Source organism: Thalassophryne amazonica, chromosome 9, assembly GCF_902500255.1.
Source record: "Thalassophryne amazonica chromosome 9, fThaAma1.1, whole genome shotgun sequence".
Classification (NCBI taxonomy): domain Eukaryota; kingdom Metazoa; phylum Chordata; class Actinopteri; order Batrachoidiformes; family Batrachoididae; genus Thalassophryne; species Thalassophryne amazonica.
This window is the reverse complement of record NC_047111.1, coordinates 82,704,680-82,731,589: the sequence shown is the minus strand read 5'-3', so window position 1 is coordinate 82,731,589 and position 26,910 is coordinate 82,704,680. Positions and strand designations below refer to the sequence as shown.

The 26,910-nt window shown below is 41.9% G+C and overlaps 1 protein-coding gene and 1 long non-coding RNA gene across 2 annotated transcripts in view; both read left to right on the top strand.

The window, feature by feature from the left end:
* Positions 1–26,910, top strand: part of zmp:0000001168 (signal-induced proliferation-associated 1-like protein 1) — a 63,494-nt gene that overhangs the window by 14,831 nt on the left and 21,753 nt on the right. Inside the window, exons 5-12 of the mRNA XM_034179089.1 lie at positions 5,116–5,290; positions 5,586–5,689; positions 12,820–12,977; positions 14,088–14,682; positions 16,487–16,761; positions 21,098–21,463; positions 25,085–25,211; positions 25,300–25,432. Of these exons, the coding sequence (XP_034034980.1) occupies positions 5,116–5,290; positions 5,586–5,689; positions 12,820–12,977; positions 14,088–14,682; positions 16,487–16,761; positions 21,098–21,463; positions 25,085–25,211; positions 25,300–25,432 (1,933 nt within the window). The remainder of the gene's footprint in view (positions 1–5,115; positions 5,291–5,585; positions 5,690–12,819; positions 12,978–14,087; positions 14,683–16,486; positions 16,762–21,097; positions 21,464–25,084; positions 25,212–25,299; positions 25,433–26,910) is intronic.
* Positions 18,691–20,593, top strand: LOC117517526. Its single transcript, XR_004562751.1, has 3 exons — positions 18,691–18,864; positions 19,659–19,663; positions 20,583–20,593. It is a non-coding gene; the product is annotated as an uncharacterized LOC117517526 (long non-coding RNA).

Sequence of the window (26,910 nt, the reverse complement as noted above, 5' to 3'; positions counted from 1 at the left end):
GAGGAAGTGCAGATTTTTTATATATTTTTTTTCTTAGAAACAGGGACATACATTTCAAATCTGAAAAATTACACGAGGGACTGAAAATATCAGCTATTTTTAAAATAAATATTGTTTCCTTCTTGAATACAGGTAGTGTACTGTGATAAACATGCTATTATTAAATATTAAAACCATTCACACAAGGAGTAAATAATATAGTCTTACCTGTCCGTTTCAGTGAGATCATCTTCATTCTGTTGAAAATGCCTGAAAATAATTCCTTGTCCTGGCTGAAGAAAAGTCCATGATGGTTTGAGTTTCTGCTTTAATGAGCCGCTTTGTACCGCAAGTTGAAAGACTCCTAGCACCTCATCCGCTCATAACATCTCAGTCTGCACACGACAAAATTATCCCATGAGCTACAAAACAGTAAAATAAAATAATGCGAAAATTCTCAGTTTTGCCTCTGTGTGGAGTGGAGAAACCGCAGACACCTTGCATGCGTGCTCGTCAGTATAGGTGTTCCACCTGCCAATCAAAAGATTTTGCCAGCGAGAAATGATTGTTCTGACACCGAAAACGAAGTGCAGCTCCAATCCGAATCACTCGGCAGAAATGGGGCTGTCAGCAGCCTGTAAAAATCCATAAATTAATCCATAAATGAATGGGGCTATTAAGATAATGGTTCTGGTGCTGATGTCACTTCCTCCTTCTTCTCCAATGTCGGGACTTGCTCAGAAGTTCCTGGTTTTCAGTTCAAAACCCAAATATTTATCTCTTCAGTAACTGCACACCAGGAAAGGATCAATTTAAAACTGTTGTTTAATTTTAGTCTTAAATACTCAAAAAACATTACATATAGTGTCACCTACACTTTAAAGGTTACAGTCAATCGAGGTCATTGAATTGTGTAAGACTGCTCAAAGAATGATTTCAAATTTTAAATGTATATGAAGCAGCAAACAAAACACCATCTGCTGATCTGCATGTGGAATTGTGATGACAAATGGCAACCACATAACACCTAAAATAGAACCTTGGGATATGATAGGTGGATTGTATGTCACATGACATTGAGCATTTGTCCCATCGTATAGAAAAATAGTCCTTTGTATTATTTACATAATTTTATATGCAGTTTTGTTACATTTGCCATTCATCTTGTTTCCACTACCTTAAAAGGAAGCCATTTATATCACATGGATTTTGCAGAGACTATGATCTGTTAGGTGTCATATAAAACAAATAATGAATGTTTTCCATTGGCTCAATGAAAGGTATATTTTCATTTGTTGAAGCAAAGCACTCATAAACATTCATTATTTGTATAATGATGTTTTGTGACGTTAAATTACTAAAAATAAAAATCACATTTTGAAACAGAGAGACCTAAATGGGTGATCTCAAGTGCATATGAATCAGCAAACAGATTGCCATTTGCTGATTTCTAAGTGATGTAATGGTGAATCGCGAAGTGACATTAAATTATCAATTAGTTTTACCACAATAACACTGAAACAGAGCTAGAAGGATGATCGTAAGTACATGATGTGAGTAAGCAGTCAGGTTGTCGTAAGCTGATTTGTACGTGATGTCATGAAGGCATCACCTTATTCTGTCATGTGACAAACCACATTTTCTCAGTGACTCTGAAACAAGAAGAGCTATTTGCCAACATACGTAATGGGAGATGGCTCGGGATGAGACAATAAACTCTCTGAATGCTGGTTTATTATAAAATTGTTTTAAAAATAACTTCAGACTTCTTCAAATAACTTCAGTTAATCCAGACCAGTTTGGACCGATGCAGTTGCATCTGTCAAATTTTTTTTACGCATTGTTCGTCATCGGTAAAAAAAAAACAAAAAAAACTTGAATAATCCAGAATAGTGCCGAACGTGTCCCTGCGGTGAACACAGCTTTTCGGTAGTTTTCATGTCAACCTCAGAGTCATATGGACATACAAATAAAGTCAGATATTCAGGGTTTTGGTCTGCAGTGAGTCTGTAATCAACCGTTTCTGCAGCGCGACTCCACTCCACAAGCCGTGAACCAAATGAAGCAATGCTTTGAACCACTAGTTTGTTGGTTCTTTGATTCACTGCTCTTCAGAAACAGCAAGTCTGCTTCTTAACCCCTGTCAAAGCCATTAAAATACTGTGAGTCTCTTTTGTGTGGATTAAAGTCACTAACTGGGACTCTTGTCTTGTTGCAGTCAATAAACGAGAATCATCTTTCGGAATTAATAACTTCAAAATGAATTGCTGCTTTAAATAAAATGACACCTCTTTAAAACGTTGTAATACAGACAAGAAAGTACAATCGATTCAAATGTTTTTTCCCTCCCAAAATGAAACGTGCTGTATTTCTTTACAAATTACATCCTGAAGTGAAACACAGCAGCTGTAAGAGCTCAGCTCAGATATATGGAAAGACATTTATGCCAATAATGTCTGAAAGGAAATGCTTTTGACAAAAACTACAGATTTTGTTTATTCCTATTTATGTCCAGAGATCAAGGATCCACCATGTTGAGTTTATTATGTCCAAAGTTTAAGGATCCAGTGACCAATTTCATATTTATTTACTTTAAGACTCAATAAAATGTTCAATTTCAATTAAATTTCAATTTAATCGGCTTATAAAGCGCCAAATCACAACAACAAAATCTAAATATACTAAAACAAATACATCACAATTGTACACATATCACAACTGTGATATGTGTACAATTGTGATGTATTTTAGTAGTCATGGACATGATGAATATTGTTACCTGCTGGACTGTTTCTAATTTTGATTGGTATCAGTGGAAAATGTCTTCTGTGAACTGTCTGTACTCAATATATTATTATTAAGAATATATGCAGTCATATTTTTATTGATTTTATCAGTTGATAAAAAATCATATATAGATTTAGGTATACGAGGTCTGTTAGAAAACTATCCGACCTTTTTATTTTTTGCAAAAACCATATGGATTTGAATCATGTGTGATTGCATCAGCCAAGCTTGAACCTTTGTGCGCATGCATGAGTTTTTTCACGCCTGCCGGTTGCGTCATTCGCCTGTGAGCAGGCTTTGTGTGAGCAGTGGTCCACCCCTGTTATTGGATTTTTATTGCGCATAAAATGTCTGAACGATTTGGAGCTTTGCTGCATCAAATTTTTCCAGAAACTGTGAGAGACCTCCAGGTGGACACCATTCGGAAAATTCAGATGGCTTTCAGGGATGATTTTATGGGGATTACACAGATTAAGGAGTGCTTTAAAGACCGCCCACAACGGCTGAGAGCGCGGCACACTCCGAGTGTCGATCAACAGGCTGAAACCCCGCTGAAACAACCAGATCATTTCCAAAGTGAAGGCTTTGTTGATCCGGGACGTCGTCTGACTTCCACGGAAATGGCAGACGACGTGGACATCAGCACTTTTTCGGCACATTCCACTGTTACAGGAGTTTTTTTCATGGAAAGAGAAGTGGAGGGATGCGCCACAGAGCCGCTCATGGCGCGGGACAAAAGCACCTCCATGTTGGTCTCACAGGACGGCTTTCAGATGGCTTTCAGAAGGCTTTCGGTGGCTTTTCAGTCGTGTGACTATCCGAGAAATTGTGGATGAGCTGGACATGCCAGAACATGTCCTGTGAGGCTTCATCACGGCGTTGCTTTGCGCCATGCGGCTCCGTCCCGACGCGTGAATTTCTCCACACGTCTGTCTCAATGTGCCAAAAAAGTGCTGATGTCCACGTCTTCTGCAATTTCTGTGGTAGTCAGACGATGTCCCGGATCAACACAGCGTTCAGTTTGGAAATGAACGGCACATTCCACTGTTACAGGAGTTTTTGTCATGGAAAGAGGAGCAGAGGAATTCGCGCATCGGGACGGAGCCGCATGGCGCAAAGCAACGCCATGATGAAGCCTCACAGGACATGTTCTGGCATGTCCAGCTCATCCACAATTTCTCGGATAGTCACACGACTGAAAAGCCATCGAAAGCCGTCTGAAAGCCGTCCTGTGAGACCAACACGGAGGTGCTTTGTCCCGCGCCATGAGCGGCTCCGTGGCGCATCCCTCCGCTTCTCTTTCCATGACAAAAACTCCTGTAACAGTGGAATGTGCCGAAAAAGTGCTGATGTCCACATCTTCTGCCATTTCTGTGGAAGTCAGACGACATCCCGGATCAACAAAGCCTTCACTTTGGAAATGATCTGGTTGTTTCAGAGGGGTTTCAGCCTGTCGATCGACTTTCGGAATGCGCCGCGCTCTCAGACGCTGTGGGCGGTCTTTAAACCGGCTGGAGCACTCCTTAATCTGTGTAATCCCCATAAAATCGTCCCTGAAAGCCATCTGAATTTTCCGAATGGTGTCCACCTGGAAGTCTCTCACAGTTTCTGGAAAAATTTGATGCAGCAAAGCTCCAAATCGTTCAGACATTTTATTCGCAATAAAAATCCGACGAGAGGGGTGGACCACTGCTCACACAAAGCCTGCTCACAGGCGAATGACGCAACCGACAGCTGTGAAAAGACTCACGCATGCACACAAAGGTTCAAGCTTGGCTGATGCAATCACACGTGATTCAAATCCATATGGTTTTTGCAAAAAATAAAAAGGTCGGATAATTTTCTAACAGACCTCGTAATTGAAAGATTTTGGCAATAAATTTGATCCTGTTTACAGTTAATTTGTGTTATAGTGTTGTTTTTTCGGACATCATATTTATACAGATAAGAAGTGTTCACTATGGTCCATGAAGTATAATAAATGTATTAAAAGAAGTGTGACAGTGTATGTTCCACACAAATAAAAGAATGAAGATTATTGAATAACAAGACGTGTATGATTTTTATTTTAACATTGGGCAAAAATGCATCTGTCAGATTTTCACTCTGGATCCAGCCCTGATGTGCTATTGTAGTCATAACAGTTGCATAAAATTGAATCCTACACTAGACCCACTTTTAAGGTTACCGAGTTCATCAAAGCAATGAACAGCTTCAACAAATTAAACATTTGGGAGCTCGTAAAACTCCTCATTAGGCTGAACAGTAAAAATGTTCTAAGTATGCAAATGTTAGAATGCAGCAAGGATTTTAGCATTGCACTAATTGCTTTTCTGTCTTCTACTGTAGCTGAATTTCCAGCGAAAGGTTGGAGTCATGTACTGTCGGGCTGGGCAGAGCTCAGAGGAAGACATGTACAACAACGAGAGCTCGGGGCCGGCGTTTGAGGAGTTTTTGGATCTGCTCGGGGAACGGGTGCGGCTGAAGGGCTGGGAGAAATACAGAGCACAGCTGGACAACAAGAGTGAGCTGAAACCATGCGCCACACCCACATCTATTTGTCAGATCCCACCTTGTCACAGAGACATTATTCAAAGGGCATCGACGCACCGCTGGCACCTGAGATAACTCCTATCTGCTCATATGTATTCTGAGTAATGCTTGCAAAATAGCAGCGTCACTGCTGATTATCACAGCGCTGTTTTCCTCTCAGAGGACAGCAGAGTGCAGCAAACAGAGGTTTAGTCTTTCATGTCAAGTTGTTCAGAGATTTTTCTGAGCCGCTACCTGTCTGTCTCTGTTTGATCGTTGTGTTGCAGCCGACTCAACCGGAACACATTCCCTCTACACCCGCTACCAGGACTATGAGATTATGTTTCATGTGTCCACTATGCTGCCCTATACAGCTAACAACACACAGCAGGTAATCCAAACCAAACACAATGTATTTCTGCTGCACAATTAACCTCCTGTATGACTGAAGCATCCTGTCCTTTACTGTGCCGAAGCTCTGTCCCAAAACCTAGAACCTTGAGGTTCACACACTGTTTTAGAAAACAACAACAATCCATTGCTTTTAATCATTTAAAAAACTGACAGCTATGGTTGCCGGAACAATTCTGGAAAATAAATAAATAAATAAATAAATAAAAACATGCCATAAAAATACATGCATACAGTGAGAAAAGGCTTTTATTGAGCAAAGGATGTACCATGCCAACTTTATTTATAAAGCACTTTAACACAACCACTACTGACACAAAGTGATGTACATTAAAGCATACATTAAAATATTAAAACACACATTTAAAAAAATTAATAAGAAATACAAGTCTCACTGGGGCCAAAAAGCCAAGGAGAAAAAAATAGGTTTTTAAATGAACTTTAAAAATGAATACGTATGTACATTCATTTTCTTAGTTTTTTTATTCTTAATAAATTTGCAAAAAAAACTTTTTCACAGTGTCATTGTGGGATATTGTGTGTAGAATTTTGTGGAAAAAAATAAATTTCATCCATTTTGGAATAAAGCTGTAACATAAAATGTGGAAAAAAAGTAAGCACTGTGAATACTTTCCAGATGCACTGTAAATATCTTTAATGGTGTAAAACTGCTGTACTTTCCAATAAATAAATAAATAAATATGTTTTAAACCAATCCAGCAGCATTTTTTTGTGCTAAAACCTCACAAAACCTCTGAATCACCCTCTGTGTGTGTGTGTGTGTGTGTGTGTGTGTGTGTGTGTGTGTGTGTGTGTGTGTGTGTGTGTGTGTGTGTGTGTGTGTGTGTGTGTGTGTGTGTGTGTGTGTGTGTGTGTGTGTGTGTGTGTATATATATATATAGATATACGAGGGCTGTCCGTAAAGTATAGGTCCTTTTTATTTTTTTCAAAAACTATATGGATTTCATTCATATGTTTTTACGTCAGACATGCTTGAACCCTCGTGCGCATGCGTGAGTTTTTCCACGCCTGTCGGTGACGTCATTCGCCTGTGAGCACTCCTTGTGGGAGGAGTTGTCCAGCCCCTCGTCGGAATTCCTTTGTCTGAGAAGTTGCTGAGAGACTGGCGCTTTGTTTGATCAAAATTTTTTCTAAACCTGTGAGGCACATCAAAGTGGACACGGTTCGAAAAATTAAGCTGGTTTTCTGTGAAACTTTTAACGGCTGATGAGAGATTTTGAGGTGATACTGTCGCTTTAAGGACTTTTCACGGTGCGAGACGTCGCGCAGCGCTCTCAGGCAGCGTCATCAGCCTGTTTCAAGCTTAAAACCTCCACATTTCAGGCTCTATTGATCCAGGACGTCGTGAGAGAACAGAGAAGTTTCAGAAGAAGTCGGTTTCAGCGTTTTATCCGGATATTCCACTGTTAAAGGAGATTTTTTTAATGAAAGACGTGCGGGCGGATTGCAGCGTCGGCTCGCAGCCGCCGCGACGCTCCGTCACAGGAAAAACACCTCTGCTGGAAGCCTTAAGGACAAGTTGGAACATCTCCAGCTGATAAACAATTTCTCATATACTCGCTCCACTGAAAGCCATCAAAAGCCAACTGGATTTTAACAAATGGTTATCAACACGGAGGTGTTTTTCCTGTGCCGCCGCGCCGCGTCGGCTGCGTCCCGACGCGCGGACCCGTCCGCACGGACCCGTCCGCACGTCTTTCATTAAAAAAATCTCCTTTAACAGTGGAATATCCGGATAAAATGCTGAAACCGACTTCTTCTGAAACGTCTCTGTTCTCTCACGACGTCCTGGATCAATAGAGCCTGAAATGTGGAGATTTTAAGCTTGAAACAGGCTGATGACGCCGCCTGAGAGCGCTGCGCGACGTCTCGCACCGTGAAAAGTCCTTAAAGCGACAGAATCACCTCAAAATCTCTCATCAGCTGTTAAAATTTTCACTGAAAACCAGCTTAATTTTTCGAACCATGTCCACTTCGATTTGTCTCACAGGTTTAGAAAAAATTTTGATCAAACAAAGCGCCAGTCTCTCAGCAACTTCTCAGACAAAGGAATTCCGACGAGGGGCTGGACGACTCCTCCCACAAGGAGTGCTCACAGGCGAATGACGTCACCGACAGGCGTGGAAAAACTCACGCATGCGCACGAGGGTTCAAGCATGTCTGACGTAAAAACATATGAATGAAATCCATATAGTTTTTGAAAAAAATAAAAAGGACCTATACTTTACGGACAGCCCTCGTATGTATATATATATATATATATATATATATATATATATATATATATATATATATATATATATTATAAGCCACTTCGAGTTGCGGCATCATGACAACGCCACGTGGAAGCAACCCAGTGCTGCCACAACAGCGCGAGGGACGCAAAGGACGAAGCGAATCGGACACCAAAAATTAAACATGTTTAATTTTTCTGTGCCGAGCACAGGACGCAGAAATTAAGTGGTTTCAGCGCAAGTCAGGGCAAAGCAACAGTACTCAGCATGACCGGAAGCCACACCCTCACAATATAACGTTACTCAACGCCAGTTTGATTCCTGCTGTGTTCCATTGTTCCTGAAGTATAAATCACGCAGTATTGTTTTTAATACTGTGTACACAATGCAGTAAAACTACACGCTCAAAAAGAGCACAGAAAAAAAAATGCTGATTGCAGCCTGACTCTGCTGCAGCAGCTACTCGCTCTTAAATTCTCTCACAAATGTGTTTAAATAAATTCCATAAAAGTCCTGCTCACAGACTGATTGCCAGAGACAGGACATGTCCACATCCAGTAAAAAGTCCAGATATCTCCAGTCCACTCACGGACGATTCGTTCGTGTGCGCACATGTGAACAATTAAAAGAAAAAATACTGTCTGGCTGCTGCAGTTCCTCACTCTCCCCTCAAACTCTCTCATCACTGTGTTAAATAAAGGACAAAAAAAGACATAAGTTCTGCTCACAGACTGATTGCCAGAGACAGGACATGTCCACATCAAGTATAACTCCAGACATCTCCGCATTTACACATGGACAGTTCATTCACGCGCGCAACTATAACCAAACTCAGAGCGCAGACACTGTCACCTCCTCTCTCCCCCCTGCTGCGCTCACCTGACGCAGACATTCCTTCGTCGTCATGACGCCACATGAAGGAACTCAAAGCAGCCCCGGTGTGAAAAGGGCTTTAGACTTATGTATTTCTTTGATTAAACACGTGACCTTGAATCGGGATCTGCGTCATTTAATGACCGGGTCAAAACGTCTGAAGAAAATAAACACCTGCCTTAAATATGCGCCGGTGTTGCAGACTGAGCGCCCCCCCCCTAAAAATCGGTCCACCTGCCTTCACTATGCATGTGTCATTTTGGACCACAACAGCACGTCTGAGATGGAGTCTCTTTACCCAAAGCAATCAAATGGATTCATGGGATTATTAACCATCAGATGATAAAGTCTTCTTTGTCTTTCGGCTGTTCCCGTTAGGGGTCGCCACAGCAGATCAATCGTTTCCATCTCACCCTGTCCTCTGTATCTTCCTCTGTCACACCAACCACCTGCATGTCCTCTCTCAGCACATCCATGAACCTCCTCTTTGGTTTCCCTCTTCTCCTCCTGCCTGGTGGCTCCATCCTCAGCATCCTTCTCCCTATATACCCTGGGTCCCTCCTCTGCACGTGTCCAAACCATCTCAATCTCGCCTCTCTGACTTTGTCTCCAAACCGTCCCACCTGAGTTGTCCCTCTGATATGTTCATTCCTAATCTTGTCCATTCTTGTCACTCCCAAAGAGAATCTCAACATCTTCAGCTCTGCCATCTCCAGCTCTGCCTCCTGTCTTTTTGTTAGTGCCACTGTCTCTAAACCATACAACATAGCTGGTCTCACTACTGTTTTGTAAACTTTCCCCTTCACTCTTGCTGATATTCTTCGGTCACAAATCACTCCTGCCACCTTTCTCCACCCACTCCACCCTGCCTGCACTCTCTTCACCTCTTTACCACACTCTCCATTACTTTGAACAGTTGACCCCAAATATTTAAACTCATCTACTTTCACCACTTCTACTCCTTGTAACTGCACTATTCCACTGGGCTCCCTCTCATTCACACACATGTACTCAGTCTTGCTTCTACTGACTTCCATTCCCCTTCTCTCCAAAGCATATCTCCACTTCTCCAAACTAGCCTCAACTTGCTCTCTACTCTCACTACAGATCACAATGTCATCTGCAAACATCATAGTCCATGGGGACTCCTGTCTGATCTCATCTGTCAACCTGTCCATCACCACTGCAAACAAGAAAGGACTCAGAGCTGATCCTTGGTGTAATCCCACCTCCACCTTGAATGAGTCTGTCATTCCGACTGCGCATCTCACCGCTGTCACACTATTCTTGTACATGTCCTGCACTACCCTAACATACTTGTCTGCCACTCCAGACTTCCTCATACAATGCCACAACTCTTCTCTTGGCACCCTATCATAAGCTTTTTCTAAGTCCACAAACACACAATGTAACTCTTTCTGTCCTTCTCTGTACTTTTCCAACAGTATTCTCAGAGCAAACATTGCATCTGTAGTGCTCTTTCTCGGCATGAAACCATATTGCTGCTCACAGATCTTCACCTGTTTTCTAAGCCTAGCTTCTACTACTCTTTCCCATAACTTCATGCTGTGGCTGATCAGCTTTATGCCTCTGTAGTTACTGCAGCTCTGCACATCACCCTTGTTCTTGAAAATAGGAACCAGCACACTTCGTCTCCACTCCTCAGGCATCCTCTCACTTTCCAAGATTTTATTAAACAATCTGGTTAGAAACTCTACTGCCATCTCTCCTAGACATTTCCATGCCTCCATTGGAATGTCATCTGGACCAACTGCCTTTCCACTCTTCATCCTCTTCATAGCAGCCCTCACTTCGTCCTTGCTAATCTCTTTTACTTCCTGATTTACTCTCACCACATAATCCAGCCTTTTCTCTCGCTCATTTTCTTTATTCATCAACTCTTCAAAATATTCCCTCCACCTTCTCAGCACACACTCCTCACTTGTCAGCACATTAACATCAGATGATAAAGTAAATCCTCTTAAATCATTCTAATGTCAGTTTTAAGCAGAAACTTGGCGAAACTCCATGACGCTTTGAAAAAAATAATGGATTGTTGTTGTTTTCTAACACAGTGCATGAACACATCAGCTAGCAGTTTGTGTAACCGTGGTGCTCTGATCGCTTCCTCCTTCTTTTATGATGAAATAATGCTGAATTTATGTGGAAATGATTGTTGTAGAAAAGCTTCAACTATCTGTCGCTGAGCTAGATGATGACTGCTAGATGATGACTGGAGTGCAGTTTGAAGCAGAAACGAGCTGTTAATCCGTGAGCCGCGGCTAATATCGCATGCGCAGTGAAGGCAGGGTGGACCGATTTTTAGGGGAGACCCTTCTGTCTGCGACGCCGGACATTATGTGCATTAGAAAGACTACAGTAGTGTTCAGAATAAAAGTAGTGCTAAGTGACTAAAAAGATTAATCCAGGTTTTGAGTATATTTCTTATTGTTACATGGGAAACAAGGTACCAGTAGATTCAGTAGATTCTCACAAATCAAAAAAGACCAAGCATTCATGATATGCACACTCTTAAGGCTATGAAATTGGGCTGTTAGTACAAAAATTAGAAAAGAGGGTATTCACAATAATAGCAGTGTGGGATTCAGTCAGTGAGTTTGTCAATTCTGTGGAACAAACAGGTGTGAATCAGGTGTCCCCTAAGGATGAAGCCAGCACCTGTTGAACATGCTTTTCTGTTTGAAAGCCTGAGGAACATGGGATGTTCAAGACATTGTTCAGAATAACAGCGTAGTTTGATTAAAAAGTTGACTGGAGAGGGGAAAACTTATATGCAGGTGCAAAATATTATACGCTGTTCATCTACAATGATCTCCAGTGCTTTAAAATGGACAAAAAAAAAAAAAACAGACGCGTGGAAGAAAACGGAAAACAACCATCAAAATGGATAGAAGAACAGCCAGAATGGCAAAGGCTCACCCATTGATCAGCTCCAGGATGATCAGAGACAGTCTGGAGTTACCTGTAAGTGCTGTGACAGTTAGACGCCTGTGTGAAGCATCAGCAGCAGATGCTACTATTATTGTGAATACCCCCTTTTCTACTTTTTTTTTACTAATAGCCCAATTTCATAGCCTTAAGAGTGTGCATATCATGAATGCTTGGTCTTGTTGGATTTGTGAGAATCTACTGAATCTGCTGGTACCTTGTTTCCCATGTAACAATAAGAAATATACTCAAAACCTGGATTAATCTTTTTAGTCACATAGCACTACTAATATTCTGAACACTACTGTACATTTGGTCAAGTCTGCTGCGGAGTGGTACCTTAAAATCCTAAAGCCTGATTAATGCTTTTGCAAGGCCATAGTTCCATGGCCATGCAAAGACATTGACTTGTCCGTGATCCTTTTAAAGTTCTCCATCACGTCTTTATGCAGTTTAACACAGGAGGAGCGGCTTTTTCTGGATTACTTTGTTCCTCAATGAGCTCCACTTCTTTATACAATCATCAACCTCCAAACCAATGTTATGATACGTACAATTTCTCTCCATGAATTGCGGGTCATTTGAGGCTCTTTTTTGGACACCGTGTTGTGAGAAGTTGGTCATATTTGCAGATTTTTCTGCCAAACGTATTTGAGCCATGATCAAAATGTAATCATCGGCCGGACTGCAAAAACTTTTAAAATATGACGGGAGAGGAAGGACTAAAACCAGAAAAGTGACAAATCATAGCCCTGTTCGGTCTCCGTTATTTAGCAAGTGCGCGTGAGGCTCTGGAGAAGGTTCGCAGCCATGAAGGGGTTTGGTTCGTCACACCCAGGGATATGTGTGAAACATAACACCATATTACAGTGCAGACAGCAAGCAGCATTTTGTTGATATAGATAGATAGATAGATAGATACTGCCTTTTGATGCATTTACGTAACAGTTAATAACTAAATTTAAACATTTCTTTGTCCTTTTCTAGTTGACATCTTTTGTGTGCTTCTTTATTCTCTGTGTTTTTTCATCAGTTGTTGAGAAAGCGACACATTGGTAACGACATCGTGACCATCGTGTTTCAGGAGCCAGGCGCTGTGCCGTTCACTCCAAAATCCATCCGCTCCCATTTCCAGCATGTCTTCATTATCGTCCAGGTTCATGAACCCTGCACTGACAACACCTCTTACAGGTTGGAGTGGCTCCTGATTGTTAAGACATTATCAATGTGCAGGGATTCAGAATTTTATTTATTGAGTTTTCATTTTTAAAAGAAAGTTTTTTGCCTTTGGAAATATTACATTTTAGCACTTTGTTTTTTACCCTGGGAAGTCCGGGTCAGTGAGACCGGGTCAACGAAAGGGCTCTGAATCTTGATTTCTCTTGTCTGTGTGTCAAAGTGTCCTTGAGCAAGGCACTGAACCCAACTTGCCGTGAAAGCTAATGATACAAATCCCCCGAGCACTCCAGTCAGAGTCGTTTTAATTTGCCACATTTTCATGACAGGGTTTTTTTTTTTTTAACTTACTATTACTAACTCTACTCCTACCCCTGACCCTAACCTTAACCATAACCTAATCCTACTCCTTCCCCGACCCTAACCATAACCATAACCTAGTCCTACACCTACCCTGACCCTAATCTTAACCATAACCTAATCCTACTCCTTCCCCCAACCCTAACCTTAACCATAACGTAATCCTGCTCCTACCCCCGACCTTAACCTTAACCATAACCTAGTCCTACTCCTTCCCCCAACCCTAACCTTAACCATAACGTAATCCTACTCCTACCCCCGACTTTAACCTTAACCATAACCTAGTCCTACGCCTTCCCCGGACCCTAATCTTAACCATAACCTAATTCTACTCCTTCCCCCCACCCTAACCATAACCACCCCCGTTTCACTTTTAATTTCGTGCAGCCATCACAGAATGAATTAGAATGAATTTGTGCTGCTGTGACAAAAATGAGGCGCTTTTCTTCACAATATCACCAACCAATAGATTAATGTATAGTTCGTGCTGCTGACTCATGACTTGCTGTGAGACTGGGTTGTGTTTCAGATATTGGACTTTGGTGTAGGTGTGCACTCTGAGTGCCCTTCTAGCCATCTTGATGCTGTCTTGCTTGATATTTATGACTCGATATCATTTACAAATATCACAGATTGACAGATGTTATTAATCTTACATCACCTTCTAATAATAACTGGGGTAATGAGAAAACAGTTGATTTTGAAATGTTTCCCAGCATTCATTACGATCAAAAATGGCTCCACCTCTCTCTCTGTCTGTTTCAGGGTGGCTGTGACACGGTCCAAAGACATGCCATTATTTGGCCCACTCTTCCCTAAGGGCGCCCGGTTTCCACGCTCCCCTGCCTTCAGAGACTTCCTCCTGGCAAAGGCCGTGAACGCTGAAAACGCAGCAGAGAAGTCAGAGAAGTTCCGCTCGATGGCCACCCGCACAAGACAGGAATACCTGAAAGACCTGGCTGAAAACTATGTGACCACCACACCCATCGACTCCTCCACAAAGTTCCCCCTGCTGTCTCTGGGTGGCAAACGCAAAGACAAGCTGAAGGGCGCCAAAGGAGCTGAGCTGCACAGTGCCGGGGCGCTGGTGTGGGCCGTGGTGGTCGATGGGGAGAGAGGAGAACACAAGCTCCCCTGTCTGCTCGGGGTGTCGGCTGAGTCAGTGGTGCTCATTGAAAGGTGCACGCGCAGGGTCATCTTCAACTGCTCCTGTCGCGATGTCATTGGCTGGAAGGCAGTGACGGAGACCAAGGAGGCCGGCCCTTCCTTGGATATTTTCTATGAGCGTGGGGAGTCGGTGTCAATCAGCATGATGGAGACCCAGGCCGAGGACATACGGGAGGTGGTGCAGAGACTTGAGGTAGGTGATTATGTCACCGCTGTGTGGAACTGCACAACCCGCATATTGAAAGGCCCAATTCAACTAGTTCACTATGTGAAGAATGAATTCAAATTAGGGTTGGGACAACTAATGAAAATCATTCGTCGACTTGTCGGGTACCATTAGTCAATGACTAGTCGACAACTAAATTTGACATTGAATGAAATGAAACAATTTCAAATCTTCATGGTGAAACTCAGATATGACATTTATTTTAACAAATATAAGCACAAAATCACAAATACAAAAAACGGTATTTGTATGAAGACAATACCTGCATTAGCATAGACTACCCATTTCAGCTGACTAATTCACCTGCCAAAACTCACACTTTCTTCATTGGGTGATGGCAGCTCCATCAGGTCTATTCTTTTAAGGGTTAAATAAACTTAATAAATGGCTTTCCACTCGTCGACTGATAAATAATAGTTGACTAGTTGGATGTTTGCTAGTTGTTGTCTACTATTACGACTAGTCATCCCATCCCTAATTCAAATGCACATATAAAATAAAATGCACATATACATAAAATTCAGCCAATCCATGTGCACTTCTGTTGATGTTGTGCCATATCTTAGGAATTGCTGGTGGAAGGAGCAGGTTCCTTCCCTAACCCTTACTCAACCAAGGCCATCACCCATTTACAGCTGGTTGGACAGTGATAATGCAGATGGTGGGGCTTGTCAAAGTACACAGACACTGTGCATCTGGAAAGTATTCACAGCACTTCACTTTTTCCTCATTTTGTTATGTTACAGCCTTATTCCAAAATAGATGAAATTCATTTTTCCCCTCAAAATTCTACACACAATACCCCATAATGACAACGTGAAAAAGTTTTTTGAGATTTTTGTAAGTTTATTAAAAATAAAATAAAATAGAAAAAAACTAAGCAATCATATGTACATACATATTCACAGCCTTTGCCATGAAGCTCAAAATTGAGCCCAGGTGCATCCTGTTTCCACTGATCATCCTTGAGATGTTTCTGCAGCTTAGTTGGAGTCCACCTGGGGTAAATTCAGTTGATTGGACATGATTTGGAAAGGCACACACCTGTCTACATGTCAGGTCCCACAGCTGACAGTGCATGTCAGAGCACAAACCAAGCATGAAGTTAAAGGATTTGTCTGTAGACCTCAGAGACAGGATCGTCTCAAGACACAAATCTGGGGAAGGGTACAGAAACATTTCTGCTGTCTTGAAGGTCCCAATGAGCACAGTGGCCTCCATCATCCGTAAATGAAAGAAGTTCAAATGCACTGTAGATAGCACAATGGGGAATCAAACCAAGCTCTACTCATTGTCAGGTTAGCTCCATATCCCACTGAGTCACCTGCTATGCACTGTTTGATCAATTTCAACATTTTGAACAAATGTTGCAGGTTATTCTCTTATTGTCACATGCGTGATGGTTGGTCTGGTTGAAGATCCATGTAGCTTGAAGCTTGTTTGTTTCTTTCACTTCCACAGCCTGTCTGGAGGCCACCAAGGTCAACTGCTGCATGTGTCAATATCAGGGCAGGAAAAATTTTCAAGTGAAAGGATAACACTTAACAACATACCAAGAATTGCAGTTGGACACTGACAGTTTCATTCAGTTCACAGTGATGTAATGCAGAAAGGTTGAGCAAAATTTGATACCAACTCTACAAATCTGCTTGTGACCTAGTGGATCGTGAATCATGAACATTTGATGCCCCCCCCCCCCCCCCCCCCCCACACACACACACACACACACACACACATACACACACTCACTGTGGCACATTCTTTTCTGCAGCTGGTTACCAGAGGCTGTGAGGCGCTGGAGGTCACGCCTCTGCGTGATGGAGTGGGACAGCCCGGTTTTCTAATGAATGAGGAGGGATTCGTGACAGAGCTGCAGCGGTTCTGTTATGCTGAGAGTGGAGGTTTGCAGCTGTGGGCTCGCGTGGTGCGGCTGTGCGGCCACTCCCTGGTTCACCTGAGCTCAGAGGAGAGGACCAAGCTGCTCCGTACCGCACACAAGATCCACATCACGGTCATCCCACCGGATGAGAACGGAAAGCCTCGCAGGTGGGTACAGTGTTACCAGTTTAGCAACCTTTTCTTGATTTAGCAACTTTTTGACCTTTACTAGTGACTAAAAAAATCCTAGCTACAAATCTGGTGACTTTTACTGAACACAAATCCATTTGTAAATAGCTGAATATAATACAATTATAGAAACAGTAACACGCACAGACTAACATTAAAATCATAGTTGTATCAGTGTGCTTGTGAATGTGTTTGTGTGTCTAAACTTGGCTCTGCTATGGACTGACAGCCTGTGTAGGGGATACCTCGCCTCTCACCCAGTGACTACTAGGATAGGCTCAGGCTTTCTTATGACCCTGAATTTGAATAAGCGGGTATAGAAAATGAATAACTGAATAAATGAAAATCACAATTATTTTGCTCACACTCAGTTGTCCCTACCGCATATAGGTACTTATGTACCGCCATAGGAGGTGCATGATTTGTTTTTGTTTGAATTTTCCAAGGTTGGCTGACCAGTGTATCTGCCGTCGTCACCCACTGTCACATCTCTCCAACTCTGTCATATTCCTGAAATTTTTGCACTCCTTCATGATAAAATAATGACAAAATTAATGAGGAGGGTAGAAGGAGGCAGGGCGTTAACCTTAAAGTTTGTCCAATATCAGCCACATAGGTTGTGCAGCTAGTACGCTCTGAGTGCTGGTCCTAAGCCCGGATGAATGAGTATGGTTGTGTCAGGAAGGGCATCTGGTGTAAAACAAGCCAAAAAAGAAAAACCACGCAAAGTACAAATCAATTGTCCATACTGGATCGGTCAAGGCCCGGGTTAACAACAACAGCCACCGGTGCTATTGCTATTGGACTACTCCTGAATGAAGAAGAAGAAGAGGAGGAGGAGAGCATGTCCACAGACAGTAGGAGAAGAGGAAAACTAGAAGGGTGGAAGTGAGAGTTGGGACTTTGAATGTTGGCAGTATGACTGGTAAAGGGAGAGAGCTGGCTGGCATGATAGAGAGGAGAAAGGTTGACATATTGTATGTGCAAGAGACCATGTGGAAGGGAAGTAAGAGCAGGACCATAGGCAGTGGGTTTAAGTTGTTGTATCGTGTGGATAGGAAGAGAAATGGTGTTGGGGTCATTTTAAAGGGTGGGTGACAGGGTGATGAGTTTGAAGTTGGAAATTGAAGGGGTGATGATGAATATCATCAGTGCATATGCCCCACAGGTAGGTTGCGAGACAAAGGAGAAAGAAGATTTATGGAGTGAGCTACAGTAGATGAGGTGGTGGAGAGTGTGCCTAAGCATGAAGAAGTGGTAATTGGAGTGGACTTCAATGGGCATGTTGGCGAAGGGAACAGAGGTGATGAGGAAATAATGGGTAGATGTAGTATCAAGGATAGGAATGTGGAAGGGCAGATGGGAGTTGATTTTGCAAAAAGGATGGAAATGGCTGTGATAAATGCATACTTTAAGAAAAGGGATGAGCACAGGGTGACATAAGAGTGGAAGAAGGTGCACACAGGTGGAGTACATTCTTTGTAGTAGATACAAGCTAAAAGAAATTGGAGACTGTAAGGTGGTGGCAGGAGAGAGTGTAGCAAGACAGCATAGGATGGTGGTTTGTAGGATGACTTCAGAGGTGAAGAAGAGAGTCAGAGCTCAACAAAGGATCAGATGGTGGAAGCTGAAGGAGGAAGACTGTTGTGTGAAATCAGTGAGAAGGTGAGAGAGGCACTGGATGGAGGGGAAGCAGTTTTGGACAACTGGAAAAGTACTGCAGATGTGGTGAAGGAGACAGCTAGGAAGGTACGGGGTGTGACATCTAGACAGTGGAAGGAAGACGAGGAGACTTGGTGGTGGAACGAAGATGTCCAGGAAAGCTTAAGGAGAAAGAGGTTGGCAAAAATGTTTGGGATAGTCATAGAGATGAAGAAAGTAGAGAGGAGTACAAGAGATGTAGCGTAAGGCAAAAGCAGAAGTGACAGAAGCTAAAGAAAAGGCATTTTGTGAGCTTTACAAGACGTTGAATAGTACGGATAGAGAAAAGGACTTGTACCAATTGGCCAGACAAAGAGACAGAGCTTGAAAGGATGTGCAACAGGTTAGGGTGATAAAATATGCAGATGGTAATGGACTGATGTAATGGCTGCAATCTGTGTTGTGTTGTTGACTCCTTCCATTCGCTCCCCTTGGAACATGAACTCACAGTCTCCAGCATGGGAGATGGACTCTCTAACCAGAAAGCTAAAGCCCAAGGCTCTGGCCTTGTGGCCAGAGAATCCTTTTCGCTGTTGGGGAGTGAGGTTTACAAACTACTGTTACACAGCGACTCTGCTGGCCTGCGTTATACTAACAAGCGAGGAGAGTGGGTTGAGAAGGTGGAGGGAATATTTTGAGGCCCTGATGAATGAAGAAAATGAGAGAGATAAAAGGCTGGATTGTGTGGAGAGAGTAAATCAGGAAGTGCAACAGATTAGTAAGGATGAAGTGAGGGCACCTATGAAAAGTGGAAAGGCAGTTGGTCCAGATGACATTCCAGTGGAGGCATGAAAATGTCTAGGAGAGATGGCAGTGGAGTTTCTAACCAGACTGTTTAATAAAATCTTGGAAAGTGAGAGGATGCCTGAGGAGTGGAGATGAAGTGTGCTGGTTCCTATTTTTAAGAACAAGGCTGATGTGCAGAGCTACAGTAACTACAAAGGCAATGGTGATGGACATGTTGATGGATGAGGTCAGACAGGAGTCTCCATGGGCTATGATGTTTACAGATGACATTGTGATCTGTAGTGAGAGTAGAGAGCAGATTGAGTCTAGTGTAGAAAGGCGGAGATATGCTCTGGAGAGCAGGGGAATGAAAGTCAGTAGGAGCAAGATGGAGTACATGTTTGTGAATGAGAGGGAGTCCAGTGGAATAGTGCTGTTACAAGGAATAGAAGTGGTGAAAGTAGATGAGTTTAAATACTTGGGGTCAACTGTCCAAAGCAATGGAGAGTGTGGTAGAGAGGTGAAGAAGAGAGTACAGGCAGGGTGGAGTGAGTGGCAGGAGTGATTTGTGACCAAAGAATATCTGCAAGAGGGAAGGGGAATGTTTACAAGACAGTAGTGAGACCAGCTATGTTGTACACCTTAGAGACAGTGGCACTAACAAAAAGACAGGAGGCAGAGCTGAAGATGTTGCAGTTCTCTTTGGGAGTGACGAGAATGGACAGGATTAGGAATGAACATATATCAGAGGGACAATGAAGGTGAGACGGTTTGGAGACAAAGTCAGAGAAGTGAGATTGAGATGGTTTGGACATGTGGAGAGAACGGACCCAGGGTATATAGAGAGAAGGATGCTGAGGATGGAGCCACCAGATAGAAGGAGAAGAGGGAAGCCAAAGCGGAGGTTTATGGATTTGCTGAGGGAGGACATGCAGGTGGTTGGTGTGACAGAGGAAGATACAGAGGACAGGGTGAGATGGAAGTGATTGATATGCTGTGGCGACTCCTAATGGGAGCAGCTGAAAGAAGAAGAAGAAGAAGAAGAAGCCAGGTGATGCAAAGTGAAAATTGTCACTGCTACCAGAAGATAGCTGATCTGTTAACAATGGATGTGATAACATAATGCATTCTGGGTCATAGGGACAATTGGACAGACAGACACACAGCATGCTGTACTGCTGGGTTAGGTAGAAAAACAGACACACCAGTTTAGACTAGAAAAAAAAAATTCAGTCTGGTGTGCAATTCTGTCACTTCAGCTGGTAATGTGAACGTACCCAGAGTGACACTTATAAAGAGAGGCATGAGTGTAAAACAAACCATGAAAAAACCCACCAAGTTAAAAAAAAAAAAAAAAAAAGTGGTGGGTGAAGAGGTGTGTGTGTGTGGTAGAGTTATAGCTCAGTCTGGCGCTAATTATGGGAAACATTCAGTGTCACATCAGCTGGTTAATAACTACTCGGTCCCTCTAACGACCTGCACAGTCCGTCTCACTATTGCATGCTGTCTGTATTCAGACAAGCATTGCGGGGTTTAAACTGAGCTGTTCGAATTCATCAAACCAGCATGAAACTGGACTCATCTGAAGGTTTCTGCACTATTTGAAAGGATTCAGCAGAGGCGTCCTCAATGACTGCACTGTACTTTATTTAGATTTAGGGTTGAAATGCTCCTCGGTGACAGCACAAAGGTGACATATTTGATAAACAGTGTGGCTTCTGTGATTTCAAAGGAATTTAGCAGACGCTGAGCTAAATATAGTTGTTTTTATTCTGCATTCGTCTTTGTTTTGGGCTTCCTGTGTCCTCCTGTGTGACTCAGTGCTGCAAGAATAAACGAGCCCTTTTCATCCGAATGTGTTTTTCTTTTGTTGTTTTGCATCCTGCAGAAGTTTCTCTGAGCTGTACCAGAAAGCCATCAAAGATGCAGAGTGTAAGCCGGGCGAGGATCAGTCTGGAGAGGCCTGGGTGCTGGACGAGAGGGAGGAGCAGGAGGAGTCCCGCCAGGACATGCTGAATGCGAGCGATGGCGAAGAGATTAACATAATGGAGGTACATGTAAAAGGGGAAGACGGTGAAGAGCAACCGGCGAACAAAGTGCAGCGATCGCTCCTAACCCCGCCCAACCTCCCTCTGTCACGCGCAACTTCTCTGCAAGACCATCCAGTCAATCAGAAGCAAGAGAGCACCACCCCCCCACTCATACGCAGCTATTCCTTGGAAAGGCAGCCATGTTTTAGCGATACGTTTGATGGGTGAGTTTTTCATAAACACTTATGTGTTCATAAAGGTTTATAAACATATACGACACATTCGTACTACAGACTCTGTATAACCTAGACAAACTCTCCATGATGTCATCCATGTGTTGTCTGAAGAGCGGGTCTGAAGTTGAAATGGAGCAGCTTTAAATGTCACAATTTTGACAGTGCTTGACTCCGCCTGACTTCAGGCCAACACATAAATGGTAAAGAGGTGGAGCATGAGCAAGACCGCAGTGACCTGGACACGATGAATGAAAGTAGAATACACCCTCATCTCATAGTTATCGAGCAAGCCACGGTTAACATACTTTGGATGTTTGACTAAGGTATATTGTTGCAGATTGGGCAGTGGTTCTTATACCGGGTGGCTTGGTGGCAAATTGCCTCAGGAACACTGGTGCCATCAGGGTGGCTATTGTCACCATTTATCAATACCTGCTAATTAGTGCTAACAGTGCTAATATGTGAATTATCAACACTAAAATTTCATTCAATGGAAATACTGGAGCACAGACTTCTTAAATGAGCTGTTAGTGTAATTATCTGCATAGAAAATCATATGATCTCAGATAATTCTCATTAAATGCTCAGAAAGGACAAACACAGTCAAGTCCACAACAGCTAACATGCACTGCTAGAGGCTAGTGGGTGGCTGCCTTGACCAGATACATACAAGCTATCAGTCAGTGTGACCAAGCCACTGACTTGTCATACATTTTTGCCTTAAAATGGTTTAAAAGGACAAGTTATGTAATAATTAATTCCCAGTACAGTTGTCGTGAACAGGTAAAACCATTTTGTCCAATGCTGTAAATGTTAATTTCTGCTGAAAGGTTGGATATTTATCATTAGCTATTATGTGGATTGACTCACTTTTAGAGCCTCCCCCAATTGTCCCTTAGTGGAACTGTAAGCTTTGGCCATCTGAAGCTGGTGTGTCATACTTTAATTATAGACTTAGTGCATCACTTTTCCTGCAGAGGATGAGGCATGGATGAAAACAATATGAAGCAATGTGTCACTTTGCTTACAGCAGAAGAACATCTGATGTGGAAATTATTAGTTTTTAACCCCTCAGCTGAAGTTAAGCCTGCAGGATGTCTTGCAACCTGTGACAAAGAGCTATACATCAGCATGAACACTCTATCTTCTGGAAAGAGCCAGTTGATCAAATATCTGATATTTAAGCATCTTTGGATTAACTGGTGCACCTCTAAATGCTCAATATGGATGTTTGTGTCCTATCTTTTTATAGGTCATAGCTCATAGGGAGCCAACCTATCATACTGTCTTAAAATGTGTTTGTTTTTTAATGAGTTTGTCAGTAAAAGGCCAAATTATACAATTACCAGTACCATAAAAAATAACATTTTACAGAAATGTGTCTGTTTTATTTAAAAAAAAAAAAAAAAGTATTATACTAAAGAAAGTAACAGATTTTTTTTTTGTGATTAACAAAAACCTGATTATTTTGTGGGTTCAAAGCCCAATGCATGATTCAACAACAATAACAAACTGGTTGAAAATACAGTACACACCCTCATCTTCAACCGCTTATCCAAGATCGGGTCGCGGGGCTGGAGCCTATCCCAGCAGGATATACGCTGGACAGGGCACCAGTCTATCGCAGGGCCGCATATAGACAAACAAACACACTCACACCTATGGACAATTTAAAGATTCTAATTCACCTAACCTGCATGTCTTTGGATGTGGGAGGAAGCCGGAGCACCAGGAGGGAACCCACGCAAAAACATGGGGAGAACATGCAAACTCCACACAGAAAGGCCACAGATGGGAATCGACCCATGACCTTCTCTCTGTGAGGCAACAGTGCTAACCACTAAGCCACCATGCTGCCCAGTTGAAAATAATCAGTGAATAATGTAGTGATCAGTATGATGTTCTTGTAACATCATGGAATAGAGGACACAAATAATAAATATTTTTCAAAAGCTAAATTAGATTATTTTTTCTTATTCTTCCATGCTTGCCACTCTTTTTCATAGTTTGTTTGCAAGAAAATTACAGTGTGATTTGACAGATATAACCTAAACACCTGTAGTGAAATTCATGAACATCTATGTTTACTGTTTTAAGTTTAATATGTTAATGCAAAAAATATTTGATAATCAGCACCATGTGTGTTCATCACATGCACTTTTTACAAACAAAATGGAAAAAAAATCTTACCAAAGGCCAAGGGGTAATAGATGGTTTGCACAGTATTTTTCCAATATTAAGCCAAGTTTCATAAGAAGTGTGCAGATTTTTGCCATCACTACCCAAGACCAAAATATATGGCCATCGGGTATTGCAAAGACTTTGCGTCTGTCCGTTTGTGCTCAGCATAAGTTACTATTACTAAGTTACTATTACCTGCTCTTACTGCCAGGGTCTTCAAATTCAAAGGGAACATTCTTGGGACAGAGACCTTGGACAAGATCAAAGATGGCTAACCTGGACGTATTTTAAGGGATCAAAAGGTCACATTTAGTTTGCTAATTTTATGCTCATATGGCCAAAAGTATTTTAGCACTGTTATATTTTTTGATTTGCTAAAGAATATCATAGAAATCATTTTTTTTCCTCACTTCACTCCCTGTTTATTTATGCAAATAGTTTTGGTTTTATTTGAGACAGCTTTAACATTGCTACACAGTCGAGGTTTGCTTGTGGTGCCTAGAGGCTCCGTAAAACACATTTTTAAAAATTCTGCAGTAACATCATTATTTCATAAAGAATGTCTGTGTTGTTCATAATAATACACAGCTCATGCTGTCTGCACTATTTATAGGGAATGCTTTTTCAGTAGAAAGGAGGTCCAGGATAAAAGTATTTTGCAGCAGATTCTGTGTCATCAGTTGTTACCTTTTAAATGTGGTGTGTCTTTGTCACTGGTGCATTGTGTTTAAATGGTGGACTCAGGGGAGAGGTTTTCAGACTAGGAAACACATTTGCACACAAAACATTACTGCATGAAAGAATATAGCTTACTGGAGCAGCCTCCAAAGCTCCCTGAGATGAAGCAGTGGTGTGCCTTGATCCTGCAACGCCTCCATGTCCTCTGACCACCAGAACTCCTCCATCCGGCAGATACAGACCTCCCCCCTGACCTCCACCCCCCCACCCCACCCTTGCAACACCCACCGCGGGGATAGGGTCCAGCCCCCACCTCCCACCCCAATGACCCTTAATTGAAATACGTGTGTATAGAAAAGGAATGAATGTGACAGAAGTGCCTGCAGAAGGAGCTTCAGAATCCACAGAATCCCCTTCGGTATGAGGAGGAAATTGTGCTCAGTCTAAATATTCATGAGGTTTATATTAAAGTCTGTTCGGCTTCTTTTATTGTGTCACACAAAACCAAAGTGAATAAAGTACGGAAACTGTATCAGATGTGATATTTCTAATGGATAATTTTGTGAACTCAGGATAGCAGCTGTCAGTCAGCAGATACTATCTAAGCAATCCTGAAGATTACTGGACTACATGCTCTGGTTTTTATTTTCACATCTGGATTTTTTTTTTTTTAAATCACAAAACTTCAACTGCAGATTTGCTTTGTGTCTTCTTGCTGCAATTGCACCCCATTCCTTTTTCGGATCACAGCCATGTGTATGACAACATAAGTCTGAAGGTGGAGCGGCACATCTATGAGAACATTGGGGAGCTGAGGGACGCCACACCCGACCTCATCCTAGCTGTCAAAACTAAAGAGTCCCTGGAGGACGAGCAGGTGACTATAGACCAAACCACATCCCAGTGGTTTCTCCCTGACACCTGCGCCCTCTCTGACAGAGCTGCTTCCCCTCTTTGTGTCTTAGTTTACAGGGGCTGACTTTGGTGAGGAGAAAGCATCAGTGAGTGATTCATCCCTCCTGTCCTCGCGGTTGTCATGTGTGGACCGTGCTGAAAGAAACTCGCGGGCCCTGAGCCTCCATAACTCCATCACCAAAAGTAAGAACTCTCTTCCCCTTTTAATGTTTGTCCAGCAAATAATGTGCATAATTCATTTATTAATGTTAGTACATTTTGAGCAGGAACACTGGAATTTGAATTGCTGAGGGGGATGCAGCACCCCCTTTTGGTGAGCAGCTGCAGCAGGAAAATCCAAAAATACTACAAAACAAATTAAATAACTTTTATTTTCTATTAGTTTAACAGCAGCTTAGTAATAGTAGTATATTAATTAAGTAATATTAAAATTAAAAAAAATACATGGATGACACAAGAAAGTGAAAGTGTGGTCCATTTAAAAATCAAATGACAAAATAGAAGTAATAATAATAATAATGTGTATATGATAACAAGAACCAAAACAATTTAGAAATACATTAAGCCAGTAAATTAACATTAAAAAATTACATAATTAACAGAAAATAAAAGGGTTGAGCTCCTCTTGTAAAAATGTTTGAGGTCTGCAGGGCTGGATCCAGAGTGAAAATCTGACATGCATTTTTGCCCAATGATAAAATAAAAATCGTATGCATGTTGTTATTCAATAATTTTCATTCTTTTATTTGTGTGCATCACACTTCTTTTAATATATTTATTATACTTCATGGAGCATAGTGAACACTTCATAGTTGTATAAAATATGATGTCCTTAAAAAAACCCACTATAACAAAAATTGACTGTAAACAGGATCAAATTTATTGCCAAAATCTTTCAATTATACCAGAATCTATATCTGATTATTTTTTTCAATTGATAAAATCAATAACAATATGACTGCATATATTCTTAATAATAATATATTGAGTACAGACAGTTCACAGAAGACATTTTCCATTGATACCAATCAGAATTAGAAACAGTCCAGCAGGTAACAATATTCATCATGTCCATGACTAAATATACTAAAATAAATACATCACAATTGTACACATATCACAGTTGTGATATGTGTACAACTGCAGCTAGAGTGCTGACGGGGACTAGAAGGAGAGAGCATATCTCACCCATATTGGCCTCTCTTCATTGGCTTCCTGTTAATTCTAGAATAGAATTTAAAATTCTTCTTCTTACTTATAAGGTTTTGAATAATCAGGTCCCATCTTATCTTAGGGACCTCGTAGTACCATATCACCCCAATAGAGCGCTTCGCTCTCAGACTGCAGGCTTACTTGTAGTTCCTAGGGTTTGTAAGAGTAGAATGGGAGGCAGAGCCTTCAGCTTTCAGGCTCCTCTCCTGTGGAACCAGCTCCCAATTCAGATCAGGGAGACAGACACCCTCTCTACTTTTAAGATTAGGCTTAAAACTTTCCTTTTTGCTAAAGCTTATAGTTAGGGCTGGATCAGGTGACCCTGAACCATCCCTTAGTTATGCTGCTATAGACGTAGACTGCTGGGGGGTTCCCATGATGCACTGTTTCTTTCTCTTTTTGCTCTGTATGCACCACTCTGCATTTAATCATTAGTGATCGATCTCTGC